The sequence below is a fragment of the Dysidea avara genome, chromosome 8 (assembly GCF_963678975.1).
Source record: "Dysidea avara chromosome 8, odDysAvar1.4, whole genome shotgun sequence".
In the NCBI taxonomy this organism is placed as follows: Eukaryota; Metazoa; Porifera; class Demospongiae; order Dictyoceratida; family Dysideidae; genus Dysidea; species Dysidea avara.
Window position 1 is genome coordinate 872019 of NC_089279.1, and position 27912 is coordinate 899930.

The 27912-nt window shown below is 40.5% G+C and overlaps 5 protein-coding genes across 9 annotated transcripts; 3 read left to right on the forward strand and 2 right to left on the reverse strand.

The window, feature by feature from the left end:
• Window positions 1-311: 311 nt before the first annotated feature.
• On the forward strand, window positions 312-9821 carry LOC136262723 (charged multivesicular body protein 4b-like). The gene is made up of 5 exons (XM_066057101.1): window positions 312-657; window positions 1999-2176; window positions 8586-8697; window positions 8749-8863; window positions 9621-9821. The coding sequence occupies exons 1-5, from the start codon at window positions 477-479 to the stop codon at window positions 9692-9694; spliced, it is 660 nt and encodes a 219-aa protein (XP_065913173.1). The 5' UTR covers window positions 312-476; the 3' UTR covers window positions 9695-9821.
• On the reverse strand, window positions 2588-5456 carry LOC136262721 (uncharacterized). Its single transcript, XM_066057095.1, has 2 exons — window positions 5087-5456; window positions 2588-4999 (listed from the first exon to the last, which is right to left on the reverse strand). Exons 1-2 carry the CDS (start codon window positions 5332-5334, stop codon window positions 3952-3954), a joined length of 1296 nt encoding a protein of 431 aa, XP_065913167.1. The 5' UTR covers window positions 5335-5456; the 3' UTR covers window positions 2588-3951.
• Window positions 9822-10066: 245 nt separating the features above from the next.
• On the forward strand, window positions 10067-13290 carry LOC136262720 (probable serine/threonine-protein kinase DDB_G0271682). Its single transcript, XM_066057094.1, has 6 exons — window positions 10067-10235; window positions 10289-10441; window positions 11175-11278; window positions 11334-11408; window positions 11675-11740; window positions 11792-13290. Exons 1-6 carry the CDS (start codon window positions 10184-10186, stop codon window positions 13169-13171), a joined length of 1830 nt encoding a protein of 609 aa, XP_065913166.1. The 5' UTR covers window positions 10067-10183; the 3' UTR covers window positions 13172-13290.
• Window positions 13291-13475: 185 nt separating this feature from the next.
• On the forward strand, window positions 13476-21141 carry LOC136262722 (vesicle-associated membrane protein-associated protein B/C-like). Of its 4 annotated transcripts, none has more exons than XM_066057097.1 (10): window positions 13476-13607; window positions 13744-13844; window positions 13892-14044; window positions 14150-14253; window positions 16217-16297; window positions 18982-19032; window positions 19087-19179; window positions 20192-20224; window positions 20635-20694; window positions 20830-21141. In XM_066057097.1, the coding sequence occupies exons 2-10, from the start codon at window positions 13784-13786 to the stop codon at window positions 21013-21015; spliced, it is 822 nt and encodes a 273-aa protein (XP_065913169.1). In that variant the 5' UTR covers window positions 13476-13607; window positions 13744-13783; the 3' UTR covers window positions 21016-21141. The 4 variants fall into 4 exon arrangements, with proteins under 4 accessions (XP_065913169.1, XP_065913168.1, XP_065913170.1 ...); XM_066057096.1 differs by having other exon boundaries at window positions 13527-13625; XM_066057098.1 differs by lacking the exon at window positions 20192-20224 and having other exon boundaries at window positions 13527-13625.
• An 887-nt stretch (window positions 21142-22028) lies between these two features.
• LOC136263823 (uncharacterized) lies at window positions 22029-27590 on the reverse strand. Of its 2 annotated transcripts, XM_066058447.1 has the most exons (8): window positions 27332-27590; window positions 27171-27282; window positions 25747-25840; window positions 25132-25196; window positions 25021-25083; window positions 24219-24330; window positions 24122-24171; window positions 22029-22280 (listed from the first exon to the last, which is right to left on the reverse strand). In XM_066058447.1, the coding sequence occupies exons 2-8, from the start codon at window positions 27204-27206 to the stop codon at window positions 22113-22115; spliced, it is 588 nt and encodes a 195-aa protein (XP_065914519.1). In that variant the 5' UTR covers window positions 27207-27282; window positions 27332-27590; the 3' UTR covers window positions 22029-22112. The 2 variants fall into 2 exon arrangements, with proteins under 2 accessions (XP_065914519.1, XP_065914518.1); XM_066058446.1 differs by having other exon boundaries at window positions 27171-27590.
• Window positions 27591-27912: the final 322 nt, after the last annotated feature.

Below are 27912 nucleotides of genomic sequence, written 5' to 3' on the forward strand. Positions count from 1 at the left end.
GTGTTGTGCACATTGTGGCTGTAGGAAATAAGTAGAACTTGATTGGATAGTTTCTTAGAGCTACTGTGGAGTATGGACGTGTTATTAGAGAAGTTCCACTGTGTAGGATATAATTTATATGTACGTGATCAACATCTCAAATGACCTTCAGGTCTTACTCTATAGGTTGGCATACAGATCAAACTCCATTAGCTATGACTAAGGTGCTTTGTCATTAGCTAGTAGTCCAAGAGCTAACACTTGATACAGTAAACTGTAAAAAGAGTTATACTATTAGACTATCTAGAAGATTGTCTAGGTTGTCTCGCGTGAGTAAACCACGTGACTCGTAATGAATGCGACGTTCAAACGTACAGGACAGTACTGTAGGAGCTGAGATATTATGCAAGCATTTCGCAATCTCCTATGGGGTCTAGCCAATGTCCACGGGTATATAAAGGTGTTGAAGTGTCGTCTTTGTCAAGACAGATATCAAGATGACTAGTACTCTAGCAAGGATATTCGGTATGAAGGGGGAGACACAGCCCTCTCCTCAATTCGCCATTCAAAAACTGATAGACACGGCAGAAATGCTGGAGAAGAAGACGGAGTTTATTGAGAAGAAGATAGAAATCGAAATAGCCACCGCCAAGAAGTGTGGCATGAAGAACAAGCGAGGTAGGTGTTGATTCCGCTTAAATAATGAAGTGGTTGAGTGCAGAGGAAATCAGGACTTGCCAGACTGCAAGTTCTCTGCCGGCCACCTTTTTCTGCATTCTGCATAGTTTTATTTTGCAATATGTTTTTGACTCTGTGCTACACAGCAAGGGGGTGCGGTGACACAAACTACTCTGCGACTGTGGTCAAACTGGTAAGAGGCCAGATGGCATGTCATTGATTCCTTGGTCACGGGGCTTACCCTTGCTCTGGGACTTTACCTGTTCAGACACCCTTGCCCCCATCTAATTTATCTACTTCTGCAAGTGGTGCCAGCTGGCTGGCAAACTCTGCAGAGTCAGCTAAGTACAGAAAGTATTCTTCTCTGATTCCATCATTTCACTTCTCCCCTTTGTGTGTTGAGACCTTGGGTGCTTGGGGATCATGTGCATGCTCATTAGTGAGGCGGATAGGTTCCGGGGTGATGGAACAGTCTGGTGATAATAGGGCCACCCAATTTTTGATTCAGAAGGTTGCCATTGATGTTCAACGTGGCAATGCTGCTTCTGTAATGGCAACAATACCATCATCCCAGGACTGGGCAGAGTTTGCCTCTCTGCCCACTGTTTAAGTGTTTATTTATATTATCATTGTCTTAGTATCTTTAAAAAAAATAAAATTAAAATAAAATAAAACTGTAAGCCACAGATCAAGGCTACCAAATTTGTGCCAAGTCAAACAGTCAAGGGTAAAAATAATGTGTGCACTTTGTGCCAAAGATAAATTTAGCAAAATAACAACTAGCTACTAAACTAAGCTACAAGCTAGCTTATAAAATAACTACAAAAGTAGACATCAACAAAAGGGAAGTCAGTATCTCCACCGTGTAGAGCCCATTATCTCAAAATCATTCTCACATTGTTCAACCAAGTGTCACTGAAAACTGCTGAAGCAAGTTCTTACAAGCCAGTTGAGCAGAAGCACCACTTCTAGCTGTGGTGTGATCAGCAATGGAGTCGAGAGACCGAAGAGCGAATGGAGACCACACTCCAAATGTTTCGACAACAAGGGGCACACCCTACTTCCTCTACATCATCTCCATGGGTAAAATACCAACCCACAATCAAAAAGTAATCTCATAGCTACAGTAAGTCACAGGTCAAAGATTGAAAAAGGTTCTTAGTCACAGGTCAAAGCAAAATTTTGGTGGGTCAAGACTTTGACTGTGGTCCCAGATCTACCTACAGCACGTATGTACCTGGCTTTAGCCATATCCCTAGTGAGGTGTAGTGACTACCTTTGTTAGCCTTTGTTACCTTGAAATCAGGCTCCATCTCAATTATTATGTTGATGTTATTACAGGAGCTCTGAATGCATTAAAAAGAAAGAAACGACTTGAGACACAGCTGACTCAGATTGATGGCACATTATCAATAATAGAGTTCCAACGAGAAGCACTGGAGAATGCTCAGAGTAATGCTGAAGTGTTGAAGATTATGAGTCTTGCTGCTAAGGCACTGAAACATGCCCAACAAAATCTGTAAGTGTGTGTATGTGTGTTATTATGAAGTCCTGTTGGTGGTCGAAGCACACACTGTGATAATATCAAAGTACCCTGATTATCACAGGATCCTAATTAGCAAGGTGTCCTGATTTTGGGAGTCTACAAATTAAATGGGACCATGGACAAGTGTCCTGATTATCAAAGTGTCCTTATTAGTGAGGTGTCCTGATTTCAGGGGTCTAAATGTGTGTACACTAATACAAATGGGACCATGGACAAGTGTCCTAATTATCAAGGTGTCCTTATTAGTGAGGTGTCCTACAAACAAATCACCCTGTACAGAGTTTGGCTACGAACAGATCACCCTGTACAGAGTTCAGCTAGATACAAGTCATCCTGTACAGAGTTCAGCTGATTTCAGGGGTCTAAATGTGTGTACACTAATACTCCATTCACACCAGCTCGCAAGCTCGGTACTGCTCGGTACGGTACAGTTCGGTCCAGCAAAAGTATCGCGTGTGAACACATACCAACCGTCCCGCACCGAACCAAGCTAGTCGTGCCAAAATTACGAGGCTGCTCGCACTGGTACGGTTCGGTTCGCACAGTTGCCACTCGTCTGAACACAATTTGGGTCGGCAACTCGGACCATCCCACAATTTAAAGTGCTCTCTAAATCGAAATCTTAGTGGTGCAACACGTGGTGACCAGTCGTTAAGTGGTGTGTTAATAGCCGATCGTTAATAGCTACGTATGGTAACAGCTAAAATCAGCTATGGCTACGTTCTGGAGCAAAGAAGAGACACTTAAACTTATTAGCATATGGGGTGATGCCAGTATACAAGAGCAGCTAGAGGGATGTCGAAGAAATAGAGATGTGTACACAAAGATTGCCAATGAGTTAGCAGATGCAGGTTATACTAGATCTATGGATCAATGTAGGGACAAAATGAAGAAGCTAAGAGGTGAATATAAAAAAGTAAAGGATAAAAGAAAGGAAACTGGACAAGGCAGATACCCAGAGTGGGATTACTTTGATGCCATAGATGGAGTAATTGGTCACAAGCCAGCTACTCAACCTCCAGTGGTTGTAGATTCATCTCTGAATGACCCGATTGCAAGAATGGACGACACTATTCCAGACACTTTTGATCAGTCATCGAGCTATGATTCTACGCAGTTTAATGATAATGATGAGTCACAAGCAGTGAGTGACACAACCGACCCTATAACACTGGTACCATCTGCTAGTAGTGAAACGTCTGAGACTCCTGCAGGCAACAGTACAACACCACCAGAAAAGGAAGCTGTCAACAACACAAGAAAGCGCAAGAAATCCAAGTATGATGTCACAGGAGATTTGCTTGACAAGTTTATATCTATGCAGGAGAAATCAGACAAGATGATGATGGAGCTAGAAAACAAAAGAGCAAAAATGGAAGAACGTCAGATGGAACTGGAGGCCCAAATGAGGAGGGATGAGCAAAACTTCCAATTACAAATGATGAACGTACTTACAAGAGGTAACGTCAATCCACATCCCAGTTCATTTCAATTGCCATACCCATCCTATCCTTATCCGGACCCATATGATCCTGATGCCACACAAGATGGGTTGTAGAGCCCTAAGGTACATCTCATGTGATTACTGAAACATAATTGTATAGTTGTATACACTTTTCGCATCATTCAATGTACCAATGTTATTATAATAATCAAATACAAGAAAAGTTAATCTTGTAAAGTTTTTAATACGTGTAGTCTATTATATGCATGCATGCATAGTACATACTTGCATAGTACATACTTGCTTAATGTGTTTGAAAGTAACTGACCAAAGCATTCCTGATTTGCCTTGATCTGCTACTGTTGCTACTTGACGTATCTCTATACATTGTAGTGGCTGGTTGATCGTGAGTATCTTCAGCTTGTAACCAAGCATCATTGAAATGTTGATTGTGCTGCTCACAAATGTTGTGTAGAACACAAGCAGCAGCAATAACCTGTGGAATGTTGTGTACAAACATGTCATTCCTTTTCATCAATCTTCGCCACCGAGCCTTCAACCTGCCAAATGTATTCTCAACCACAATTCTAGCTCTACTAATTCGATAATTGAAAGTACGTTGCTGGGTAGTTAAATCACTGTTATGTTGGAAGGGCTTCAAAAGCCATGACTGTAAAGGATATGCTGAATCCCCTATCATAAACAGTGGAACGCTGATGCCAGAAATGAGTTCTGGTTTATCCGGTAACAATTGTCCTCTTGTAATTTTTGAATACAAATTAGAGTGAGAGAACACCCGTGCATCATGGACACTGCCTGGCCATCCCACGCATATGTCCAGGAAGCAGTAATTGGCGTCAGCCAAACCTTGAATGAGCATAGAGTACCACCCCTTCCTATTATAATAGTCGGTATGATTTTCACATGGTACCGATATAGGTACATGGCAACCATCTACAGCACCGAAGCATTGAGGTACACCCCACTTGCTTTTAAACAAGTTCACTGTTTGATCCAAGTCCCTACCAGTCGGAAACTTTATATATTCCTTGAGTAGCACATCTACGATTGCGTTGCAAGTTTCATGCACTATCTCACATACTGACGATCGTGCAACTCCAAAGAGATGACTGATAGTGCGGTATTCAGCTGGAGTAGCTAAACACCACAATGTTATAGCAACTCTTTGTTGCACAGAGATGGAACGCCGCATAACTGTGTCTTGTCTGATTAACACTCCAGATAATCTCCTGCAAATGTACAAGAAAGTCTCCTTACTCATACGGAAGTTCTCCAACCAATCCTGGTGAGTGAATGTTCTTAACACAATGTTCTTCCACCACGTGTCAGACCTACAATTAACAGTTATCAAGACAAGCATACACCTACGCAATGACTGTAAAAATCATAACAACACATAATAGCTAGCAGTTAGTCACCTGGTCACAGTCCAGCATAGTCTTTCTATTGGTGTCAGCAATTGTGCAACTAGGAGGGAGATGGCCATCAATATCCTTCGTTTTGCCACTTGTTGCCTTCGAAAATTCTCTAAAGATCTTTTAGCGATCTGCAATCTCTTCTTGGCCCGCCTAGCTCTGAGCCTCGCTCTTCGTGTCGATTCCACACAGAGAAACTGAAACAACTGCACGCTTAGGTCCATTACGCGCTGCCGCTGCAAGATAAACATCAAACACGTGACCACACGTGATTCCTATACTTCTGTGGATGTACGCAAATAGGTTACGTGTGAATGGATGCACTTTCCGTACCGTACCAGGCTGGGCTCGAGATGCGTGCTGGTGTGAACACAGTATAATACAAATGGGACCATGGACAAGTGTCCTGATTATCAAGGTATCCTTAGTAGTGAGGTGTGGCTCCATAACAACATCATCATAATTTTTAATGTCACAATGACACAGCTGTATCACATGACTATTGCGTAATATTCAAACTGAAATATGACACGATTGTCAAGCCAGCACAACACATGATGTAACTATTAGTTACACTATAGGCTAACAATAGCTCAAACTGAGTGTCCCTGTGAAGTCAGCAATGATAACTTGTACTAGAATTATATTACAATACTGCCAGACCATTGGGGGCTGGTATTGTGTATTTAATGTTATATAGCATATACAGAGTGTATTGTATCCAAACAATGTCTCCTAACTACACATTTTACCAGTAGCAGAGTTCATAGTAACAGTTTCAGATGACTGCTGGTAATTAGATAGTTTTCTAAGCAATTATTGCAGCCTTCAGAACAAAATGTTGATCCATTTTCACACTTCTCAAGCAGTTTGCAATTTGTACAACTCACACATGTGGTCCATCATATGCTGTCAGTGTGTGGTAAGTGCGCAGTGAGTAATATCACAGGTACTGGTTGTTCATCAAACCAAGAGACACGGACTTTTGATCAAACTTCTCATGATCTCAGTGAAAGCACTTGTGAAGTCCAGATACTCTCCCACTATAACCAGCTATAACCAGTCTAGCTTATAGCTTGTCAGCTTTATAGTGATCAGTGGCAGATTTTTGTGTAAACATGAAGACATGCAGGCAGACACCATGTAGCTAGTTATGTAGTTCTTGTGTAGACAATCTTCTCATTCTTTAGATGATTGACCACACTAGCTCTGAAATGGATAGCAATTTTACTGTTTCAGTATCCTGAACAAAATCTTCAGGATATCCAAAGGATGGTGACATTGCCACTTGTCCATTTTTGTCATAAACTACACCACATCTTTGTCAACATGTGTACATGTACAATTGTACAGCCAGTTGATTACCATGTTTATTAATTGGAGTCTTACAAGCCATACAAGCAAATCGAACATGTGGTGTTTGGTTTTGAAGTTATGGTCCTGTACTTCTTGCAATGTTTAAGTGACTACAACTCTAGGTTGTTAATCGATAACATTGTTATGTTGGCTGGGCATAAGTTGAAGTCATTTCTCCAGAGCTTGTCAATCGTTACCAACTACATAGATTCCTGGAAGATGAAATACTTTTCAAAGATTAGCAGTATACTGGAACTGCACTCGGCTGTAATTGTTTGATAGCCTATCCATCTTTGACTCATATGACCACACCCACTTGTTCAATCGTGCTGCCTTCGTGCAAGACTTTGAGATGACTCAACCAGATACTACACACACACACACACACACATTACACACACACACACACACATTACACACACACACACTACACACACACACACATTACACACACACACACACACACTACACACACACACACATTATACACACACACTACACACACACACACTACACACACACACACACACCACACTACACACACACACTACACACACACACTACACACACACACACACTACACACACACACACTACACACACACACACTACACACACACACACACACTACACACACACACGCTACACACACACACACACACACACACACACACACACACACACACACACACACACACACACACACACACACACACACACACACCAGCTGTTGTACCAGTACAATTGTTACTAGACCATTTCATATAGTAGGACACCTCTATACAAAGACCATCCCTTCTAAACAAACTATGTCATCCATGTAACATGTTGGACCATCAGTTTCATCTGTTATATAAAAACCACATCACTTCCTCCCACTATTCTCATATTAGCAAACAAAAACACTGATAAGGTTCCACTATGGGTTCAAAGAAATCTGGTAGGTTCAAATGGCCTGTACCATATCATAGTCAACAACTGAATTAGAGAAGGGCAAGGGTGATAAGTAAGGACAGGGACACTGAGGACCTATACCCCAGGATATTTTATATATATTCCAGATCAAATCAAAAACCTTTTCACTAATATGCATCACTTTAGTGTGGGTGTTCAAAGATGCTGCTTGGAGTTAAACTTGCATATTGCTCGGACAATACCATGGGAGTGGCTTTGATGACTAACCAGTTAAAACATTTAAATACTTTGACTTGTTGTATTGAGCGACACAAAGCTTTACGTTGTGGGCCTTAGTTTACAGGTCTAGCTAGGCTCAGTGTTTTGACTAGTTGATAATTTTCCATGATGAATAGAATAATCATTTCAGTGATGTGCGGATACTTATTACCCACCACATGTAAGCTATTAAGCAGACCAGCACTAAAACTGCTATATTAAAATGAGTTAGTAACTTATATTACGGTCTTAAGAATAATATTATAGTAACTTACTGGCCCAATAGCAAAGTTAGTAAGCAAAATGGTAAATTTAAAAACTCCATCCCACAATCATAACTTTTCTACTGTTGAAGTATAATAACATTATGAGGGATATTACTATTAGCCCACGCCACAATCAATCATTAGATACTAGTACAAACAGGATCAGTCCTCTGACTGTAGATGTGTATCAGCTTAATCTCTCACAACTATTACATACTGTATGAGCAACCCAACCAAAGTGTATGTGATGACCAGTGAAAGTTACTGAGTATTAAGTTATCCACCCAAAATGTTTACCTCCTCTTGTTTGTGTAACCTGGCTACCGTCACTTCTCAATAACTAATCTCCCAGGGGCCTCTGGAAATTGGTGTTCGTATGTTGAAACTTTATGAGGTATTATCATGTGTGATAACATGGTGGTTCTTGTTGCATTCACTCAGAAATATGGAGTTTGCTTCTTAGCTAGGGAAGCCATGTGTTATGTTGGGGTGGCAGAAAGAAGATTCATGAGGGTTCTGGGATATTCACACGCTGAGTTGAATTTGTCATTATACTGTCCCGTGTGGGAGAGTATAGTGGCTACTCATCCAACATTGCAAATTATCGTAATGAAATATTTCAAAACTAATTAAATCTAAAATATGGGATGGATTCCTGTTCGTTGTAATTCCTAGGACAAACTTGTATGTGTGGTGACTTGTATCCAGGGATGTTGATGATGTCTACCGCACAATGGACGACATACAAGAGCAAAGAGATATAGCTGATGAGATTACAAAAGCGATATCACAACCTGTTGGATTTCAAGATGTTGATGAGGTAGTTGTAATAGTCTTGCCGTCATAGCAACTACTATTGTCTTGGTAACAGGATGAACTCCTACAAGAACTAGAAGAGTTGCAACAAGAAGATGTTGTGAAGGAGTTGATTGAGGGTGGGACTCCATCTCACCAGCTACCTGGCCTGGAGAATCTTCCTGAAGTCCGTAAGTTCTCATATCTTGTATCTGATCGGATATTTCTTGTGAGGGTGTGGTCATCAGGTTAACATGGCAGTTAAAGTTTGGTGGATCAACATGTCAAGCAAATTAAACAAAGTTTAACTCAATTATGTTGAACTTCCATCATACACGGTACTGATAGTGGGTTTGCGATAATCAAGCCTTTAAAACTATTTATGATTACCATGTTAACTCGATTTGTGCTGCACCCTTAAATAGTACCTCTAATGTTAGCTTGTAGTGGCAGGGTTAAAGTAGTTGTAGTAGTCAGACAACCAACCTGAAAACCTCTGTAGATGTTACAAGTTTTCAACATTACATGTCACTGGCCTCACTGTAGTAGTTACATGTTATCCCTTAATAGTATTGAGGTCTTTATTGAGCTTTGTTGTTTTGTCCGGATATACAGAGTTAGATCTAATATGAAGGAGCTGTCATATCATGTTATAATGTAAACAAGCCACTCTCCAGACAGTGTTAGGTGTGTCAGTTGGAAAAGTTTGTAATTAAAGTAGTACTCACACACTCAAGGTCCAAGCATTCAACAGGCTGGTTTGTAAAAGTTGTAAAACTGATGATTTTGAAGGAGTGTTCCATTAGAAAATTTTTGTCAAATTCCTATTACACACACTACATAATTTACATGCTACATATTACCTCACACTGTCACTAACACACATGCAGTCATCATTATTTTATTTAATTGCACTATGAGGGTTTATCTCTTCTTATGTCTCCATAGCAACCGGGATACAAAAACAGAAGGTTCAAGATGATGATGAAGATATGAGAATGCTTGCTGAATGGGCATTCTGAACACAACACAACTCACCATTGTACTATTATTACCACACTATTATTATGTGTGTGTGTGTGTGGTATAAGAATAGAGTAACTCCTTACTTACAGGACGTTCTTGTGGTCACTAGTGGCTGTTGTACACATTGGTTGAATGCAGAGGGCATGGGTGGGTGACTCTGTATAAGCACTTGCGACTAGCTTGCAAATTGTCTTGGGGATCAAGACCCAGTGATGACTGATGACTTCAACTCATCACTGGGTATATATGGGCATAGATTGTATAGCTCCGGAGTTATACAATCTATGGTATGAACTGGTGGGATAGCATTACTTTTATGACGGTGATGTGCATTACGTCATGTAGCCGGCGCACGCACATTTCATTGTGGTATATATAAATCGTGTAGTGTTCAGTGATAGTTAACAAAAGCGGAGTGGTTGTTTAGTCTGTGATCACACGATTTTATCACTAGGTGATCCGAGTAGAGGACTTCTCTGACTACCATGGAACAAGATCGGCTGAAGATAGAGCCGCCAACAGAGCTGCTTTTTAGAGGTATTAGTACACACGGACATCACTAAATGTGCCCTAATCTAGCTCGTGTGCAGGACCGTTCACTCAAGTGGTCAGCTCTGACCTGCTAATCACCAACCCTACCGACAAGAAGATTTGTTATAAGGTGAAGACCACCGCCCCCAAGAAGTATTGTGCCCAGCCCAATGGCGGTATACTGCAGCCACAACAATCAGAAACCGTCTCCAGTAAGTTGTATTAGCTATGGGAGTTGTACACTAATACTTAATATTCTTTAAAATCTGCAAATTAAGGACGCAGCGAAAAAAAAACCTTGTTTTTTGATCCCAACAGTTCTGGCCATAGCTAAGGTGACAATGTCTTTATTGTAGCTAGTAAAAGTTTTTTTTTTATTGTAGTAAAAGTAAGAGGATATGATGCTGTGGAACAGTGTTTAGCTGTCAGTAGGCTTCTATATTGTTGACAGCAGGCCTTGTATAGCTAATGAAGTTGTAGACTTGCTATAACAACAGTTGGTGACTAACTGGTTGTCTGGGATAGTTCAAATAATTGAACACTTTCATCATTAACTCATCATGGCTTATTTGGTAGTTGGAGTGTTTAGTTAACAAATGGCCATCACAGAAAATTAAATTTTTAGCAATTTTATGGTTAATGGTTATCATGTAATGAAATTAATGACTAATGGAACACTATCCCACACACTGCTCCTACTCTCAGATCAATTCATAGTATGGGTTGTGTGTATACACACTATTATGCCATATCTTCCTGAAGCTCTCTTAACAACTCTCTGAACTCAGGACACAATAGAAAAACATCATAATGAGGACAAGGGTTTAAGTATGGCTTGGAGGACATCCAAGAAATGGTTGAAATTCTTTGTCATAAGATATCCAGATAGGCTCTATACTGTAGTGTGTTATGTTACACAATCACTACATGTTGTCTCCTGTATAGTAATGCTTCAGCCATTTGATGTGACCAAAACTGAGAATGCTGTACACAAGTTGATGATACAATACTTGTTCATGCCATCTGTAGACATGAAGTATGAGGATGCTGTGAGTAGTAACAAGTAATATATTGTACTACAAGATATCATGTTATCTCTATTAGTGGAGGAATGTCAAGAAGAGTGACTTGAAGGATTCCATATTACAATGTTTGGTAGAAGACGAGGATGGACAGCAGGTAAACAGTGTGTATACGGGGGAGGTTGGCCATGTATTCATCTTGTCATCTCAAAGAAATTAATTCAACATTGACACCTCAAATCGGTGCTAAAATTCTAAAGGACGACTTGTATATCCATGTCATAGAGCCCTTACAAACCTCAGTGTAACATGTTGCTTATTATGGCTTGTGCCAGGTTGCATATCACAGTGTTATGGTGCATGACCATCCTCCTTTGATACTGTGTAAAGAATGTATTAGTGATAACATCGTCACTGCTACAGGCCAATGGTGTTACTACTGATGTGACTAGCCCCACTACCCCAACATCAATTATGACAGAAATTAATGTGAGTAGTCTGGAGTTATTAGTAACTAATTAGTACCAGTCTGCACCACAGGGTGATAATAATGGTGACACAAAGGTTGAAAATGGAGAGGCTAAAACATCGTCACTGAAGAGACTGAACAAGGACCTTGACACATCTCATTTCAGGACGTCAATCTGTGCTATTAATCAGACCATCAAGTCCGAATCTTCAATGGAAATGTTAACACAATTGCAGAACACAATGGCTGAACTGCATCAGAAAATAGCTTCCCTCATTGAGAGATTTAATGAAGAGTCTGTAGAAGAGATTATATCATTGAAGGTTAGGCTGGAGCAACTGGAAGATAAAATGGCTGAGAAGACAGAACCAGTGACTGTGAGTAAAATCCCTCAACTTAAAGAGTCACAGAAAACTAAAGGCAAACAATTACTTGGGAAGGATAGCAAGTCAACGCAAAATGTTACAGCACTGATTGAGAAGTTACAACGTAAAGAGGACGAGTCAGCTCGTAAAATTGCTTTACTTACAGAGAAGATAGAAATTCAGAAGGCACAACAAGAAGCTCAACAGCAAGCATTTCGTAACACCACAGCACAGCAAATGACTGACTTGTTGCAGAGAATTGACCATATCACACAACAGACGGCCATGACTCAACGATTATTTAATGCAGTAAAGCCCCACTGGCTTATCCCACAGAACGAAGTGAAGTTAAGTCAACATGAACTTGGCAGTGGAGGTTGGGGTAAGGTTGTCAAGGCTACCTACAAAGGGGAACAGGTCGCTGTTAAATGTCTCCACCACCAAATTGTCTCTGATCACAACATCCAGCAGTTAGTTCACGAGATTCACATCTTCTCAAAATGTCACCACCCTAGTTTGCTGAAGTTCCTGGGAGCTACATTAGATGGTGATCCACTCATCCTCACTGAACTGATGCATACAAACTTACACACAGTCATTGCACATAACCAACTAGCAGATTACCAGATCATCCCATTGCTACAAGATGTTGCCAGTGCTATTAACTACCTGCACAGCTACAGACCTGACCCAATAATTCATCGAGACATCTCTTCAACCAATGTGCTGCTAGAGGGGCCTGTTAAGTCGAGATGGGTTGCCAAATTATCAGATTTCTGGTCATCAAATTTCCTATGGAATACTAGTGAACAGTCAGTGTCTCCTGGTAACCCAACCTATGCAGCTCCTGAGGTGCGAAATCCTCGTAGTCACAGTGAGAAAATGGACATTTATAGTTTTGGTGCTCTTGTGTTTGAGATATGCTCTGGACAATCACCTTCATTACAAGTTAGGAATGAGGTGCTACCCACAGCAGCTTCCATATGGCCCAAACCACAATGTGACTTTGTACCACTCATCATATCTTGTACAAGAGAGAACAGAGAAGACAGACCTACCATGACTGAAGTGTTAGCATTCTTGTAATCCACATCACTTCTTGCTGTTGTACCATTACGTCATCACACATTGTTAGTGTACTAATTAGTGTATCCCATAATTTGCTAGACAACGCCTAATGATGCCGCCTATCCTTTGATCTTAAACTAGAACAGAATAGCGCTACGTGGACGAAACTTTAACACACATCTTAGCATGTCTGGCTCAGTATGACCATAGATGGTAGACACCCCATACGGTAGGGGCGTCTACTATCTATGGTATAACCTCTAATATGTCTATGCTTGACTAAAACATTTTACATCTTTATCATTGGGTAGTCTTCCGGATCTGGCCACGCAGTTGAAGTTCGAGCTTGATCGCTCGCTTGATCGTGACGTTGCGTTTAAAACGAGATTTAAAACTTGCCACCACATCACGTGATATTGCTCACGCGATCTTGTAAATGTCTTCCGAGTAAAAGGTTAGATTGATACAAAAGGTATCAGAATGTGTTGTACGGCTACAATTGGATTATTATAGCAGCCTTTTGTTACTATATCAATTAATATGTGACTCCAAGCTACATCACTATGTAACGCATCTGTTTCTTTTTAAAGCGCAGAGCCATCAAACACGCACGGGTGATGAGTTAGGACAATGGGGGTTAAGCCAGAACAAGTATTGACGTTAGAACCTCCTCAAGAACTACGCTTTAAAGGTACTTGTCGTCATGAAGGAGCTGCCGTGTTAACTAAATTATTGCAGGACCTTTTAAAGAAGTCGTAACCTCTTATTTAAAGATCACCAACCCGAGTAATGAGCGGGTATGTTTTAAAGTGAAGACAACAGCACCCAGGCAGTACTGCGTGCGGCCCAACAGCGGCCTCCTGGAACCAAAGCAATCACAGACTGTCTCAGGTAGTGACCTTAATTTAATCTCATGTTGTGAGCCAGTATCTGTTTGATGTTATTGTGAACTAAGCAACTAGTTAGTATTTCACTATCTTGTACTACATGTTGTAGTGATGCTACAGCCCCTTGATATAACTAATGTTGATAAGAGTAAACACAAGTTCATGGTGCAGTCGATGTATCCACCAGTGGGAGAAGTTAAACTAGAAGAGATAGTAAGTTTTTATCTGTACTATCGTGTGTGTTTGTATGTTTGTGTACGTGTGTGTCTGTGTTTGTGTACAGGATGGCCAGGATCTGTCTTTCAAGCCAACAAAAAGGAATACCCTTTGCACGCAGCATTTTATGCACTACTGAACGTGACCAGCTTCCAGGCCCCTCATTATTGTCCACCCTCCTTGGCCACCTAGTGGCCTGCTTCTAATTGGTTACTTTTTCCTGTCTTCACCAAAGTGTTACATAACTTCAGAAGGAGAGATAGTCCAGTGCCGCTTGCCCCAGTGCTTCTGCCGGCTGTGGGTGTGTGCCTGGTATACTGGGTCTGTAGTTACCTCAGATGATGGCTCTCCAATTTGAATAAAAGTATTGTGTTACTGAGGTGTGAATGTCATTGATTGGGTGGCGCATGGATTTCTGCTATGGGATTTGTGTTTCTTCAGACCCTTCAAAGAGGCGGTCAGGGTGGGAAGAGGAAGGTTATTCTATAGGTAGAAAGTTTCACTCTGTGTGTGCATGGGAGGGAGGGAGGGAGGGAGGGAGATGTGTAATTTCTACCCTGACACTTTGGACCACAGAGTATTATTAAAAGAATTCTAGTGATATGAAAATATGTGTGTGTTCAGTTGAGGTGTTGGTGTTGCAAGTGTCATGCTAGCTACAACAGCCATCCTAATAGTAATATAGGCTTGTATAGCAGCCCCCTTGGGTACCTTTCACTGTAATTCATACACTTCACATTGCTCTGTCATAGTTTAGCTACTCAGTATCTATTAATAGCCACACCAGGCAAAGTCTGAGGAGGTTGGAAGCATATTACGAAATTTTTCATGTTAATTACATTTTTGAGATTGTAAGGTGGGGTGAAGGAGGGTAGCAACATTGAATGGTGGCCATGATACTCATTTCTAACTTTCTTGGTGGTGGTCCATTGTTTGTATCATTCGTCTGGAAGCCTTCTTCATCTTTCTAGTCTCATGTGATCCCTGACTAGGGCGCACGCTACTATAGTTGCAGTTCTAGTGAAGTACGCTGCATAGGATGACTTCTTGGGTGTTTATTCATACTTGAGTGGGACTCCTCTCTCTATCTTTCTAGCTCGTCAACAAAGTCATTTACTGCATCCTTGGCCTGGCACGAGATCTAGTGTGATTTGTACATAGCCCAAGTTTAAAAAACTAACCAATTCAGTGGGGCTTAACGGGGCTCGTTGTGTCAATGCTATGTACTTGTCGTATTTCATCAATCGGGAGGTATTTCAGCACCCAAGGAGGCCCACTACACTTTTCAATACAAAACCATTGGGCTGATGTGCATGCTTCCAACCTCCTCTGAGGCAAACTTATGGCTGCACCACTGCATCTGGTGGCTTTTATCCAGCACCCTGTTTTGTGCCGTGGGGTCTACATACCTTCATTACATGATCGTGGGCAGTGGGAAGGGATAATGTCTACAACAAGAATGTTAACCAATAGGGTAATCCATCTTCTCTGTAAAGGTGACGAGTTACATTGTAGCTTTGAAAAGCTGTTGCAGTCATTTTTCCAGTTTGATATCTTCTCATATGTACAGTGAAATGTCACTTTTTTAAGAAGACCACCTCATTATAGTGGGCACTTTTTAGGTCCCAAACACAGCTAAGGTGTACTTTGATCATGCCATATCATTTCCTTGGTTAACGCTGCACCTTTAATAGTAGCTACACTTGAGTAGTGCCACAATCAGTTTTGAAAATAACATCGTAAACACTAGTTTCAAGCATCAAGTAGTGGTATAGTCTGAATAGTTGTCACATAAATTTTTGTACTAAACACTGTAGCATTTAACCAAGTAAGTGCTGGTCACTGTAAAGTGCTAATAATAATAATAATAATAATAAATGTTGTTGGTATCCCTATTAATGAGTATGTAGTATAACTGTACTCCATTTCTTGCCCATCATGTTTGTTATGTTACTTGTAGTGGAAGAGTGTCAAGAAAGATGAGTTAATGGACTCAAAGTTGAGGTGTGTGTTTGAAGAAGGCAGTGATGATAACTCTACAGTAAGTGTGTGTGTGTGTGTGTGTGTGTGTGTGTGTGTGTGTGTGTGTGTGTGTGTGTGTGTGTGTGTGTGTGTGTGTGTGTGTGTGTGTGTGTGTGTGTGTGTGTGTGTGTGTGTGTGTGTGTGTGTGTGTGTGTGTGTGTGTGTGTGTGTGTGTGTGTGTGTGTGTGTGTGTGTGTGTGTGTGTGTGTGTGTGTGTGTGTGTGTGTGTGTGTGTGTGTGTGTGTGTGTGTGTGTGTGTGTGTGTGTGGTGGAGGGTAGTCACATATCATAATTTGCGGTATTATTGGGTTTTCGAGGGAAAAGCTTTTTGCAATTTTTTCAGATTTACATATTAGTGAAAATTTCCCTCTCAAAATTTACAGCTTGATTAAAATGGCCTCTCTTTCTTGAGTATTGTGTAAACATGAGAAGATTCTGAAGAAGCAAAAATTTCCCCCCTCAAAGTGATCGTAATCCATTAAAAGTTTCCTCCGGTATTGTCATGTGTGATTGTGTGTAACCAAACAATGTCTGGTAGGGGAAGATGAATTCAATTTTCACTGGAATTTTAAACCCTACAACCAAGAGTTAATAATAAGAGAGGAGAGTGTCTAACACCATATAGTCCTGTAATATATGATTGCGCAGAAGTTAAACAGCTTCTTTTCTGCGTAACGTACAGACTGGCTAGTATATTTCGCATTTAACCACAAAGGCTATCCCAGACACAAGGGCGTACGTTCAACTCGATGTTCAAGTTCACCACGAAGAGCATCGCTCTGTTGCATAAAGAAGTATGGCTGTTAACCTCGAAGATAACTCTGGGGGAGAGCGTCTGAGAAACCAATAAACACTGAACCAAAGGTGGAGTATCGCTTCGAATTTTCACTGCGTCGCCATGTTACCCTACCTTTTAAGCATTCTTCAATTGAAGGAGCACTGTTCCCTGTACATACAGCTCAGTGTTTAGTTCAGTCTTTGAATATTCTCGAGGATTCATCACGGTGCAGCTAAACTAATTGCGGTAAGGAAACGAACAAATACTAGAAGCCTATACGTTACACGGAAAGGAAGCCGTTTAACTTCTGCGCAATCATCTATTACAAGCCTATACAGCATTAGACACTCTCCTATCTTATTATTAACTCTTGCTACAACTACTACAGGCTGCAAGAGAAAATAACCAGTAGTGAACCAAGAGTATCATCTAGTGACATGTTAGCCCCATGATAACAAGGATATTCCACTAATTGTTTGTGTTTGTTGCCATTAATGGTAGCTATATTTGGTCCAATTCAGCCACTACAACAAGATGGCATTAAAGGGAAGTGGTTTAAGTTCTGGCACAGATAAGTGGATCATTCTACTTGCTCATTTCCCCCACCTTGACTGTTATGTTGGATCTTTACTGCTACTACACCTTAACATTAGAATTGTTGTTGAATAACAAATAGCATAAATAACTGGGAAACAATGAAGTAGGTAAAAATGTGGACCCGGGGACCTAACTCCTCTTTATACACTTCACAATATTCTATACTTGTACTAGGTACCCCTGCAAGCAGTCTTGTGTGGCCATTCCACTTTTTCCCTGTCATGGTGTCGTTCAAACCAATGAAGCACCTCTGAAAGAGTGTTTGAAGCTGACTGCATTAATAGGCCACTTACCTGCTGCACAATGAACATACTAGTCTATTATGTCACCTAGCTCTAAAGTTTAGAAATATTGTGCAAATGTACCGCGATGTACAAAGCGTGGTTGTTGAGCTGCTGGACTGAAACTAACTTAGCTAGTAGTCACTATTTCCCCAATGTTTTTAAACTTTAGTAGCTAGGTGACATAATAGACTAATATGTTCATCGTGCAGCAGGCAAGTGGCCTATTAATGCAGTCAGCTTCAGACACTTTTTCAGAGGTGCTTATAATTTCTAATTGGTTTAGAAACATTGTGTGAGACACTGTGGTGGGGGAAAAGTCAATTGGCCACACAAGACTACTTGCAGGGGTACCTAGTACAAGCATAGAATATTGTGAAGTGTATAAGAAGAATTAGAGATACCTGTGGGTCCCCGGGTCCAAAGACCCTTCTACACATTTCAAATTACTATTTCACATAAACAACTATTGAAATATATGTGTTCCAATGATGTGAGTTGTGGGTAGAGATAGAGAGAAGAATCTTCATGGCCCCCAAACTCCAACCCTTACACTTTACTAGGAGTGAAATGTTGAAGTCGGTTACAGAACTCTCACAAACCTTCCCAACACACACCTTAATTACACTGGGCACTTAATTCATTAATTATATTATACACATTAGTCAACCTGCACCCTTACCACCCCACACTAGGGAGTTACTACTGACATGTGGTACAGTGTAGAATTGCTACTATTCACCTCATTAACAAGTGGAATTATGAGTTGTTAAATACAGGTCCTGACAATAAGACTTTTTGATAGTATTTACTTTTTTTTAGCCAAAATGGCTCACTCTTGACATCTACTGGTCCACCAGTAATATACGATTGGACCAAATTTGAAGTGTATTAGCCACAAAACTGAACTAGAACAGAAGCCATATGGTGTGGGAGCCATTTTGTGCACAAACCTGCACAAACACTACACTGCACGCACACAGAGGGCAATGAATAGTATAGCATGTTGCCTTATCAATTACAGTACATGCTTGACGTCTCTTACAGATCAAACCAACTGATGATGTTCCAGTAGTTCAGCCATCAACTCCCAAACAGGTGGGTGTGTTGTGATGATGTCACTGGAGGTGTTGAGATCATGTGATCCATTAGGATGATGTCATGATGTCCACTATAGAGGATCTGTCTCAAACTAATGCTGGGAACACTCCATCTGCTTCAGTGACTAGTACTACAGCACAAGATGTGAGTACATACTGTGGGGGGGAAGGGGGGGGGGGGTACCTGGTGCAAACTGGAGAAGCAAATGTTAACTGTTCATGATCTGGGTAAAGTTTCAAGTGGAACTAGTTGCCCTCACCTGAGGGTCACTAGTCCTCCCCTAATGAGGATTTTCCTGCACTAGACTCCACAATTTGAGTAGTGTACAACTATCCCAATGTTGTTTGTGCAGAAATGTCATGTAATAGTTTCTGATGGTGTGTAGTAGTAGTAGTAGTAGTAGTAGTAGTAGTAGTAGTAGTGCGTGCGTACGTGTGTGTATAGACCATAGGGTGTGTGTGTATGGTAACTATGGGATCAAGAATTTTGCTCTAATACGGTGTATAGAGCCAAACCTGATGGTACCAAAATCTTATTATTTTCTAATGTCTCCTTAGAGAGTAGTGTCCACCATAGACTGATCCTCACATTGCTGATACCATACTTGACCATATACGGGTTGTATAACCACAATTAACCTCCTAATTAAGAAGCTATTTAGCCATAAATTAATGACTTAAGTACTCCTTAGCAACCGACACACTTTTGTATGTAATAAAATGCTGTTCGGGGTCCATACTCCATCTTCCTTTTCACACAAAAGGAACTATAGACCTCATATCAGTTCTGGAGCACTGAAATCATCTGAACTTGTAGCACGTTGAATACTATTAGTATCACTATATTATAATGTTATTTGTTGATAATTGAAATTGTGTTATCACGTGATTAATACAGAGGTATATTTAATATAAGGATCAAGCCGTGCATTTGGCATTAGCCACATCACATTACTTCTTGTCACTGTATTCTCAAGATTGTTAATTCATGCATTTCGTTACGCGACTAGTTAATGTCATCGTTATATTTCAAGTGGCTACTGACTAGCACAGATTTCTATACTAGAACTGATACGGGATCAACATTTCACCTTTACGCAAATAAGCCAGGCTAGACCAGCTTCACGACATATTACTAACACTACCTGTTCTCGTAGGAGACGGATTTTGACCGAGCTCAGTTGGAGGCTGTAAGTGCTGCAATCATGTGATCCCATGTGATCCCCCAGCGAGGCCATGATAATTGTGCTAGTCCCCGGCCGGCCGGGACCTGATAAGGCTGTTAGTGATTTCCAGACAGGAACTCTGAGCTTTAGTCTTTATGACTACCTGAGCTTTGTCAGATAAAAATATTGAACCACAAACAACTTTTGTATGCTTGGTGTATTGACTGTACGTGACAACATAACGATGGAATTTAATGGAATTCTTTAAAACTGTTTTGGAAAATATAGCACTTTAAATTACATGAAATTATTAGCAGCTGTTCAAATCACATTAGAATAGTCGCAAAGTGTACAGAACAGCCTTACACCCTGGGGACTATCCAATGACTGTGGCGCTTACAGGGGGTAGTGTGTAATTGTCATATGTTGTGTAGAGGACACGATCGCAACAAAATGAGATTGACAGACTGAGTGGTGAGAACAATCAACTAAAAGTATGTCATTGGAGAACACTAAATTACTACACCAAACACACAACCCATGTGTACAAAATGATGTAGTTATTAGTGCACATATTTTATGTGGTTGCTATGGTAGTTGTTACTATGGTAATGCTATGGTTACTCTAGTCTGATTTAAACCAGTTGAGAATGAGGAGGGACGACAAGACGGCATTGCCAACGGCAACACAATCACCAACAGCAACACAGAGAGGAGGTGGTCCCCAATCATCATCGTCACCAAACTTGATGTTGGTCGTGCTAATAATATTAGTTGCTCTAGTGATGGGGTACTTCGTTGGTAGACTACTCTAACTAGACTATTTCATTATAATTGCACAACATTTGATGACGGCAAACAGTTTATAGGTAGTATTGTATGTTAGTTGTGCCGTCCTTTGTGATATTAATATTTTGTGGAATATGAATTATAACTTATTATCATGGTTATGAGGGGGGAGTGGTCAACAATCCAAATAAAGTGCACCATGACTAAGGTTGGTGTTGAATATTATTACTGAAGAATTTTATTGTTGTAGTTTGTGGTACAGCATGTTAATTTTTTCTCAGGAGGGGGGACTATGGTGCCACCCACTCCTGGAAATATCAAATCACTTCAAAAGGAATTCAATTTGACAGTGTACACAACTGCTTCTTACATCAGATGACTGCCTTACAAAAGCATTATCAGATGACTGCCTTACAAAAGCATTGCGTTGCCAAGGCGATGTCTGTGAACATTGGTATGCATTAATTGGTTACCGCTGGATCTGGGTTTTAGTATCTGTATTTCACCAGACCCTTACTTTTTGAGAAGGGGCAGACTAGAGGGGGACCTTGTACAGTAGGAATAACTACTCAACAGGTGTACACATTGTTGTAAGCTAATCCTCCCATGGTTTAAGAGGTTCTAGATGCCTTAAAATACCGGTCACCTGGCCTTCTTCACCAAATGATTTTTTTGGTACCACTGAATGTGGCTACAATAGAACCTGCCTTGGTGGGCTCTAAATATCAACAACTGTAAATGTAAAAGTTCATTCATCCACACTGCCCAGACCCCACCCACTGTATTGAGTAGGGTCTGGTGACTTGCCGTATGTTTTTGGGACTGCCGCCATATTGTTGATACATTTGTATCCATGGTTCCAATTGGCCATCTTTGTCAGGACTCTAGTTGCACTGTAGCTGAATTAAAAGCGTCTGAAGAAAAATGATGTAGGACCCTACTCAACACAGTGGGTGGGGTCTGGGCAAGAGGCTATCACACTGCCATTTAGAATATTGGCAGAAATTATACGTTCTAGAGCAATCACCTTCACACAAAATTCACACCAACAATTGGACCGGTGACAAGTAAAAATAGATCAGTTATTATTTACATTACATGTGAGGAGAGCTGTAACTGATGTTTACAAGGAAGGAGCAATCTTGCTATTGATTCCCTGTAGGATATAAGATAGTTGTTCCTTCTTCTCAGTGTACAATACTTCTAGTTTAACTTCATGTTCAGCATCATCTTCTTCAGCACTGTACAGCCATGGACGAGACTTTGTTCTGTGTACTGGTAACTCTGGGGACTAACAGATAACACAGTAACACATTTAGAATATTAAACTGGAACTTGTTAATGTGGACAGTGGCAGATCTAGGGAGGTTTCTGTGGTTTCAACAGAAACCCCTTTTAAATTTAGCTCAGTAGCTAGGCACCAGCCTATTATGCTGGCATAATTTAGAGCATAATAGGTTCCTGAAAGCATCAAGCATAATGCTAGCATAATAGGCAGAATAATTGTCATACTGTAAGCAAAAATGCATGCCACATAAAAACTGAAAAAGGTTGACTTACAATAATAGAACATTTGATGCCACTAATATGCAGTTATTTAGCACCACTGTTTTTATAGTTTACAATGTAGCCAAATTCTTAATGCACAAGTACTTTTTTACATTTAACCAGTTATTCATAAGCCAAACTTTATCATTATCCATTACAAAGTAAGAAAACATGGGAACTGTGGCAAAACTTTTGAGCATAATAGGCAAATTTTTTAGCACTGCAACATAGCATAATAGGCTAAATTAAAAGCATAATAGGCTGGTGCCTATCAGTAGCACTCCAGCTAGCTTCATTATTGTTTATTGTTACAATTTGTTATAGCATAACTATATACCAATTTCAGTAGCATGCATGCAATTTTATTTGACTACCACTTTATATACCACTTTTCATCACCTACTACATTGAAATACTCTAATAGAGCAGTCAAAATAACAGTTTAAGTCACAACTATAGTATTTAAACCATTGAATTTATTGTGATTGTTAACCAAAAGTAACCTAAAATCTAATCTCAAGTTGCTAAAATCTGGAGAAATGTCCTATTATTAGCTACAACAACGAATTATTATTCAACTATCAATTTTCAGAAACACCTTTTAAAAACCCTGGATCCACCACTGGTGAGCAGTTGTAAGTGTACATCAAATGACTCCCTGTATTTACAGGTCCCACTAGTGGGGTAGTATTTACAGGTCCCCCTAGTGGGGTAGTATTTACAAGTCCCCCTAGTGGGGTAGTATTTACAGGTCCCCCTAGTGGGGTAGTATTTACAGGTCCCCCTAGTGGGGTAGTATTTACAGGTCCCCCTAGTGGGGTAGTATTTACAGGTCCCACTAGTGGGGTAGTATTTACAGGTCCCCCTAGTGGGGTAGTATTTACAGGTCCCCCTAGTGGGGTAGTATTTACAGGTCCCACTAGTGGGGTAGTATTTACAGGTCCCACTAGTGGGGTAGTATTTACAGGTCCCACTAGTGGGGTAGTATTTACAGGTCCCACTAGTGGGGTAGTATTTACAGGTCCCACTAGTGGGGTAGTATTTACAGGTCCCACTAGTGGGGTAGTATTTACAGGTCCCACTAGTGGGGTAGTGTTTACAGGTCCCCCTAGTGGGGTAGTATTTACAGGTCCCACTAGTGGGGTAGTATTTACAGGTCCCCCTAGTGGGGTAGTATTTACAGGTCCCCCTAGTGGGGTAGTATTTACAGGTCCCACTAGTGGGGTAGTATTTACAGGTCCCACTAGTGGGGTAGTATTTACAGGTCCCACTAGTGGGGTAGTATTTACAGGTCCCCCCTAGTGGGGTAGTATTTACAGGTCCCCCTAGTGGGGTAGTATTTACAGGTCCCACTAGTGGGGTAGTATTTACAGGTCCCACTAGTGGGGTAGTATTTACAGGTCCCCTAGTGGGGTAGTATTTACAGGTCCCCCTAGTGGGGTAGTATTTACAGGTCCCCCTAGTGGGGTAGTATTCAAAACAAGCTGGTCAGATGGTCAAATTTGGGATGTCAGTAGCACTAGAATTAATCATTTGTGTGGCCATGTTTCATCACAGTGCTATTGTACTGTAAAGCTCTATTACCTCATCTTTATCCACTTCTTTTTGTTCTTTATGTTCTTGTGATGTCACTCCTTGTGTTGTGAGAAATGAAATACCAAAATCACATCTACTAACTCACTTGTTCTCTTTGCTGTTGGCTCAGGTGATCTCACTGTTCTATATGAATACATGTCTGCCTTCTTCTTGAACTCTTCTCCACAAAATCGACATCTCTTACAAGCAATTGGTGACTGTAAGACGATAAAATGGTCGCTGTATAGTTAGCACACCCAGAAGAGGTCACCATTCATCTTGTGATCTCAAAGAAATGTTAACATTGACACCTCAGATTAATACTGACTATTCTATAGAGCATGTACAAATTGTATATACATGTCACCAAGAGTTTATAATATACAATATATAAACTCTTGATGTCACATGTATGTGCCCCAGGGCCCTTACAAACCTTCTCAACACTCTTTTAGCTAATAGACAACACTTAACACCTGGTGGTAGTGTAATGACACATCACACTGTTGTGACCAGTTAGTCACAAATGTCATAAACTTAGACACTTCTCTATAATTATAATGGACACGTTGGGACTGGTAGTTCACTACAACAAAAAGGTTGTCCTCAGAGGTGGAGCCTAGACCTGTTAGGACCAAAATGTTTGTCCTGTATTGCCAATACATGACTAGTGTTGTTGAAACTGTCAACACCTTTTGTACCATTCAGAAGTATGGATAATGTAGTACTTGCTTCTTAGCTAGGAAAGTCTTGTATTGTGTTGGGGTGGCTGTAAGAAGGTTTGTGAGGGTTCTGGGACACACATGGATACACTACCAATTCACACATTAGAATACTTGGTATTGATATTGAGGTGTTGGACTATGAGATTATTTGATGATTGATGATCACTCTTCTGACACACTTACTGGCTGGGAACAAGCTGTACATTTCTTGTTTACTATACTGACCCCTCGGAATGTTGGCTGTTGCTACGGAAGACATGTTTACACCTCAGTCATAACAACATGATGAAGTACCTCAGGAGGGTTCAGGGTAGGAGTACAAACACTTGGTTGTTGACTGACTGATAGTAATGGCTTCCCTACAGTGACAGTGACACACTACTTTCATTAATCCATTATATAATAGGCTCTAATAGTGATGTCATCATAATTCATCAACATCAACTCACAACGGTTCGCTGACTTCTGTCAAGCCTATATTAGGAAAGGTGTTTTTGGTATGACACAGGTGTGTCTGAAGTTGAAGCACGATAATACCAGGGTGATCTGGAAACATGCTCTGGCTGCCACACTATGAAAATTTCAAGAGACCAATATGGTGTTCCACTACTAATAGTAACTATGTACATATAATAACTGACTGCTCTATTAGAGTATTGTACACAGCGCACCAATGATTTTGTGTTAATCCCCCCCCAGGTTACCAGCACTCCTTCCCACCACCCCTTGTAGTAAGATGTTAAAGAAATATCAAGATCAACTTACAAATCAATTGTGGACATTTTTCTAAGAAAAAAGGAGTTATTTGTCTAAATTGCCTCTGGATACTGGCTTGTCCACACTAGTATATAAGAAAGAGTTATGAGAGAGAAGTTACGAGCTGGTCACTATAATACTTTTATAACTTACTTGGCACCTTCTTCACTACGGCAACTGGTTCACTCTCTGCCCTCTTACGGAACTCATGATCACATGTCCGACATCTCTTACAAGCAATTGGGGACTAAATAACAATAACCATATAATAATCATATACATAGTATGTATACACAACATTAAGGCCCTGGACCAACTTTTATACCCAAAGGCCATGGTCATGGTGAAATATAATGGATTATGTATGTTTAGGTCCACGTGAACATATTGAGGCATAGCTTGGGCTCCTCCCACTGTTTTAGAGCAAGTGTATTGTAGTGAGTAGACACTGATCACTAACTAGTCTGACTGCTAGGATGAGATGATATGCCAGCCTACTCCAGGATACTCTAATAGAATAATAATGTGGTCAGATATATTCATCACCTAGTAATTCTTTTCCTGCTTACTACTCAAATGATCCACATAACTGGTTTATAGCTAGCTGAATGTGTGGAGAAACTAAACAATTATAGTTTATTACCAACAGCCAATTTGCTAGTTGATTTATTCATTTACACACACCATACTCATCGGTTAAAATAATATATCCATTGTTCTCAGATCTACAATTGAACAATTGTGACACTACATGTCCACTAACACCTCAGCACGCTAGTGAACTATGAACCTAACAGTAACCCTAGCTGAATACTTCACCACATGTAGTTGTGTAGGTGAACTGCATTGTTTAAAAATTGCATGGTGCATATATGGCTTTGTAAAAATGTAGGCATTTTCACTGTGGCACAAATAGTACTGTAACATATTTCAGGCAAAGTTATTGGCTACCGTCTGCCAGACAACATGTGAGAAGTATTTTGAGACGCTGTGTTACTTGTAACAAATTGTCAGGAAACCATTACAAAGCTCCAAACCCACCACCACTTCCTAAGCACAGATTACATTATATATATTACACAGTCACCGGAATAGATTTTACTTTTTGTAAAAAAGTTGCTGACAATGAGAATACTACTTGCAAGCTGTCCTGAATGTTATCACTAATCCAGTTTGTATAAAGGTACAACTATGTCTATATTGCATGTGTGACAAAACTGTAAAATGGGAATGCGATTTATAATCAGGGTAGCACTAAAGTACCAGGACCAATTGATTATTGAGATCACTTCTGGATGACTCAAATATTATGGTTGCCAAAAACGGTCTCGTTTTCATGACACATCATCTCTGACATGCGTAATACAACCATAGAGTGACTCTGTGATACCATGGATACAAGAATACAAATTCTGTGTCCTAGTATCAACGATTATGGGATAAGGTCTAGAGCCATAGATACAAATATCAAGACTTGACAAATATCAACAACTGTGGTATGTACACAACTCGTTAACACTTACTGGGCTATTTGGTGACACAAACAAGATACACTACATACAAACTCTACAACTCACCGGCTCAAAACACTGTGGACACGTCTTTTGTACCATTGTAGAATCAGAGGTGGAACGTAGAAACTCTAGTATCACGCGCAGGCGCTTAGTGTACTTAAACCTTGGAACTGACCTAAAGTGCCCTGATTTGTACATGCTATGGGATACTTTGGGACCATTACCAAGTGTCCAGATCGGGGCCAGATTATGCAGGTGTTCTGTGTCCTGATTATACGCGCCCGCCACTCATCAGTAATGAACAAACGGCGGCTAGCAAGTAAGCTCCTGCGCAGGCGCAAGCACATCAGTTCGCAGTTGGTGTCGGTGTCAGACACAGAGGTGTACTACCTACGATACAATGACGGACGAACTGCAGCACGACTTGGCGTCAGGATCAGCCACAGTGATCAGAGCTGAGGTTTTGGTATAGCTTTTCCGGGTTTAGATTAATTTTTTTTAATTTATTTATTTAATTTTTTATCTTTTATAATACAGTTACAATACAAATTACTCTACAACTAAACTACAAACACAATTAATTACAACAGGGGTTTGGGGAAAGGAAAATCAGAGTCCTCACACTGCAAAGCCCAGTTCCGTAAAATCATATGGGCATTGTTCGTCCATAAAGAAACTGAAAGTTGTAACAAATGTTTATGAGCCTGTTTGGTTGATGCACCACTTCTGGCTGTGGTGCGTTCAGCGATGGTACGAAGGGTCTGAAGCGCAAATGGTAACCAAAAACCAAAAGTTTCTACAACAA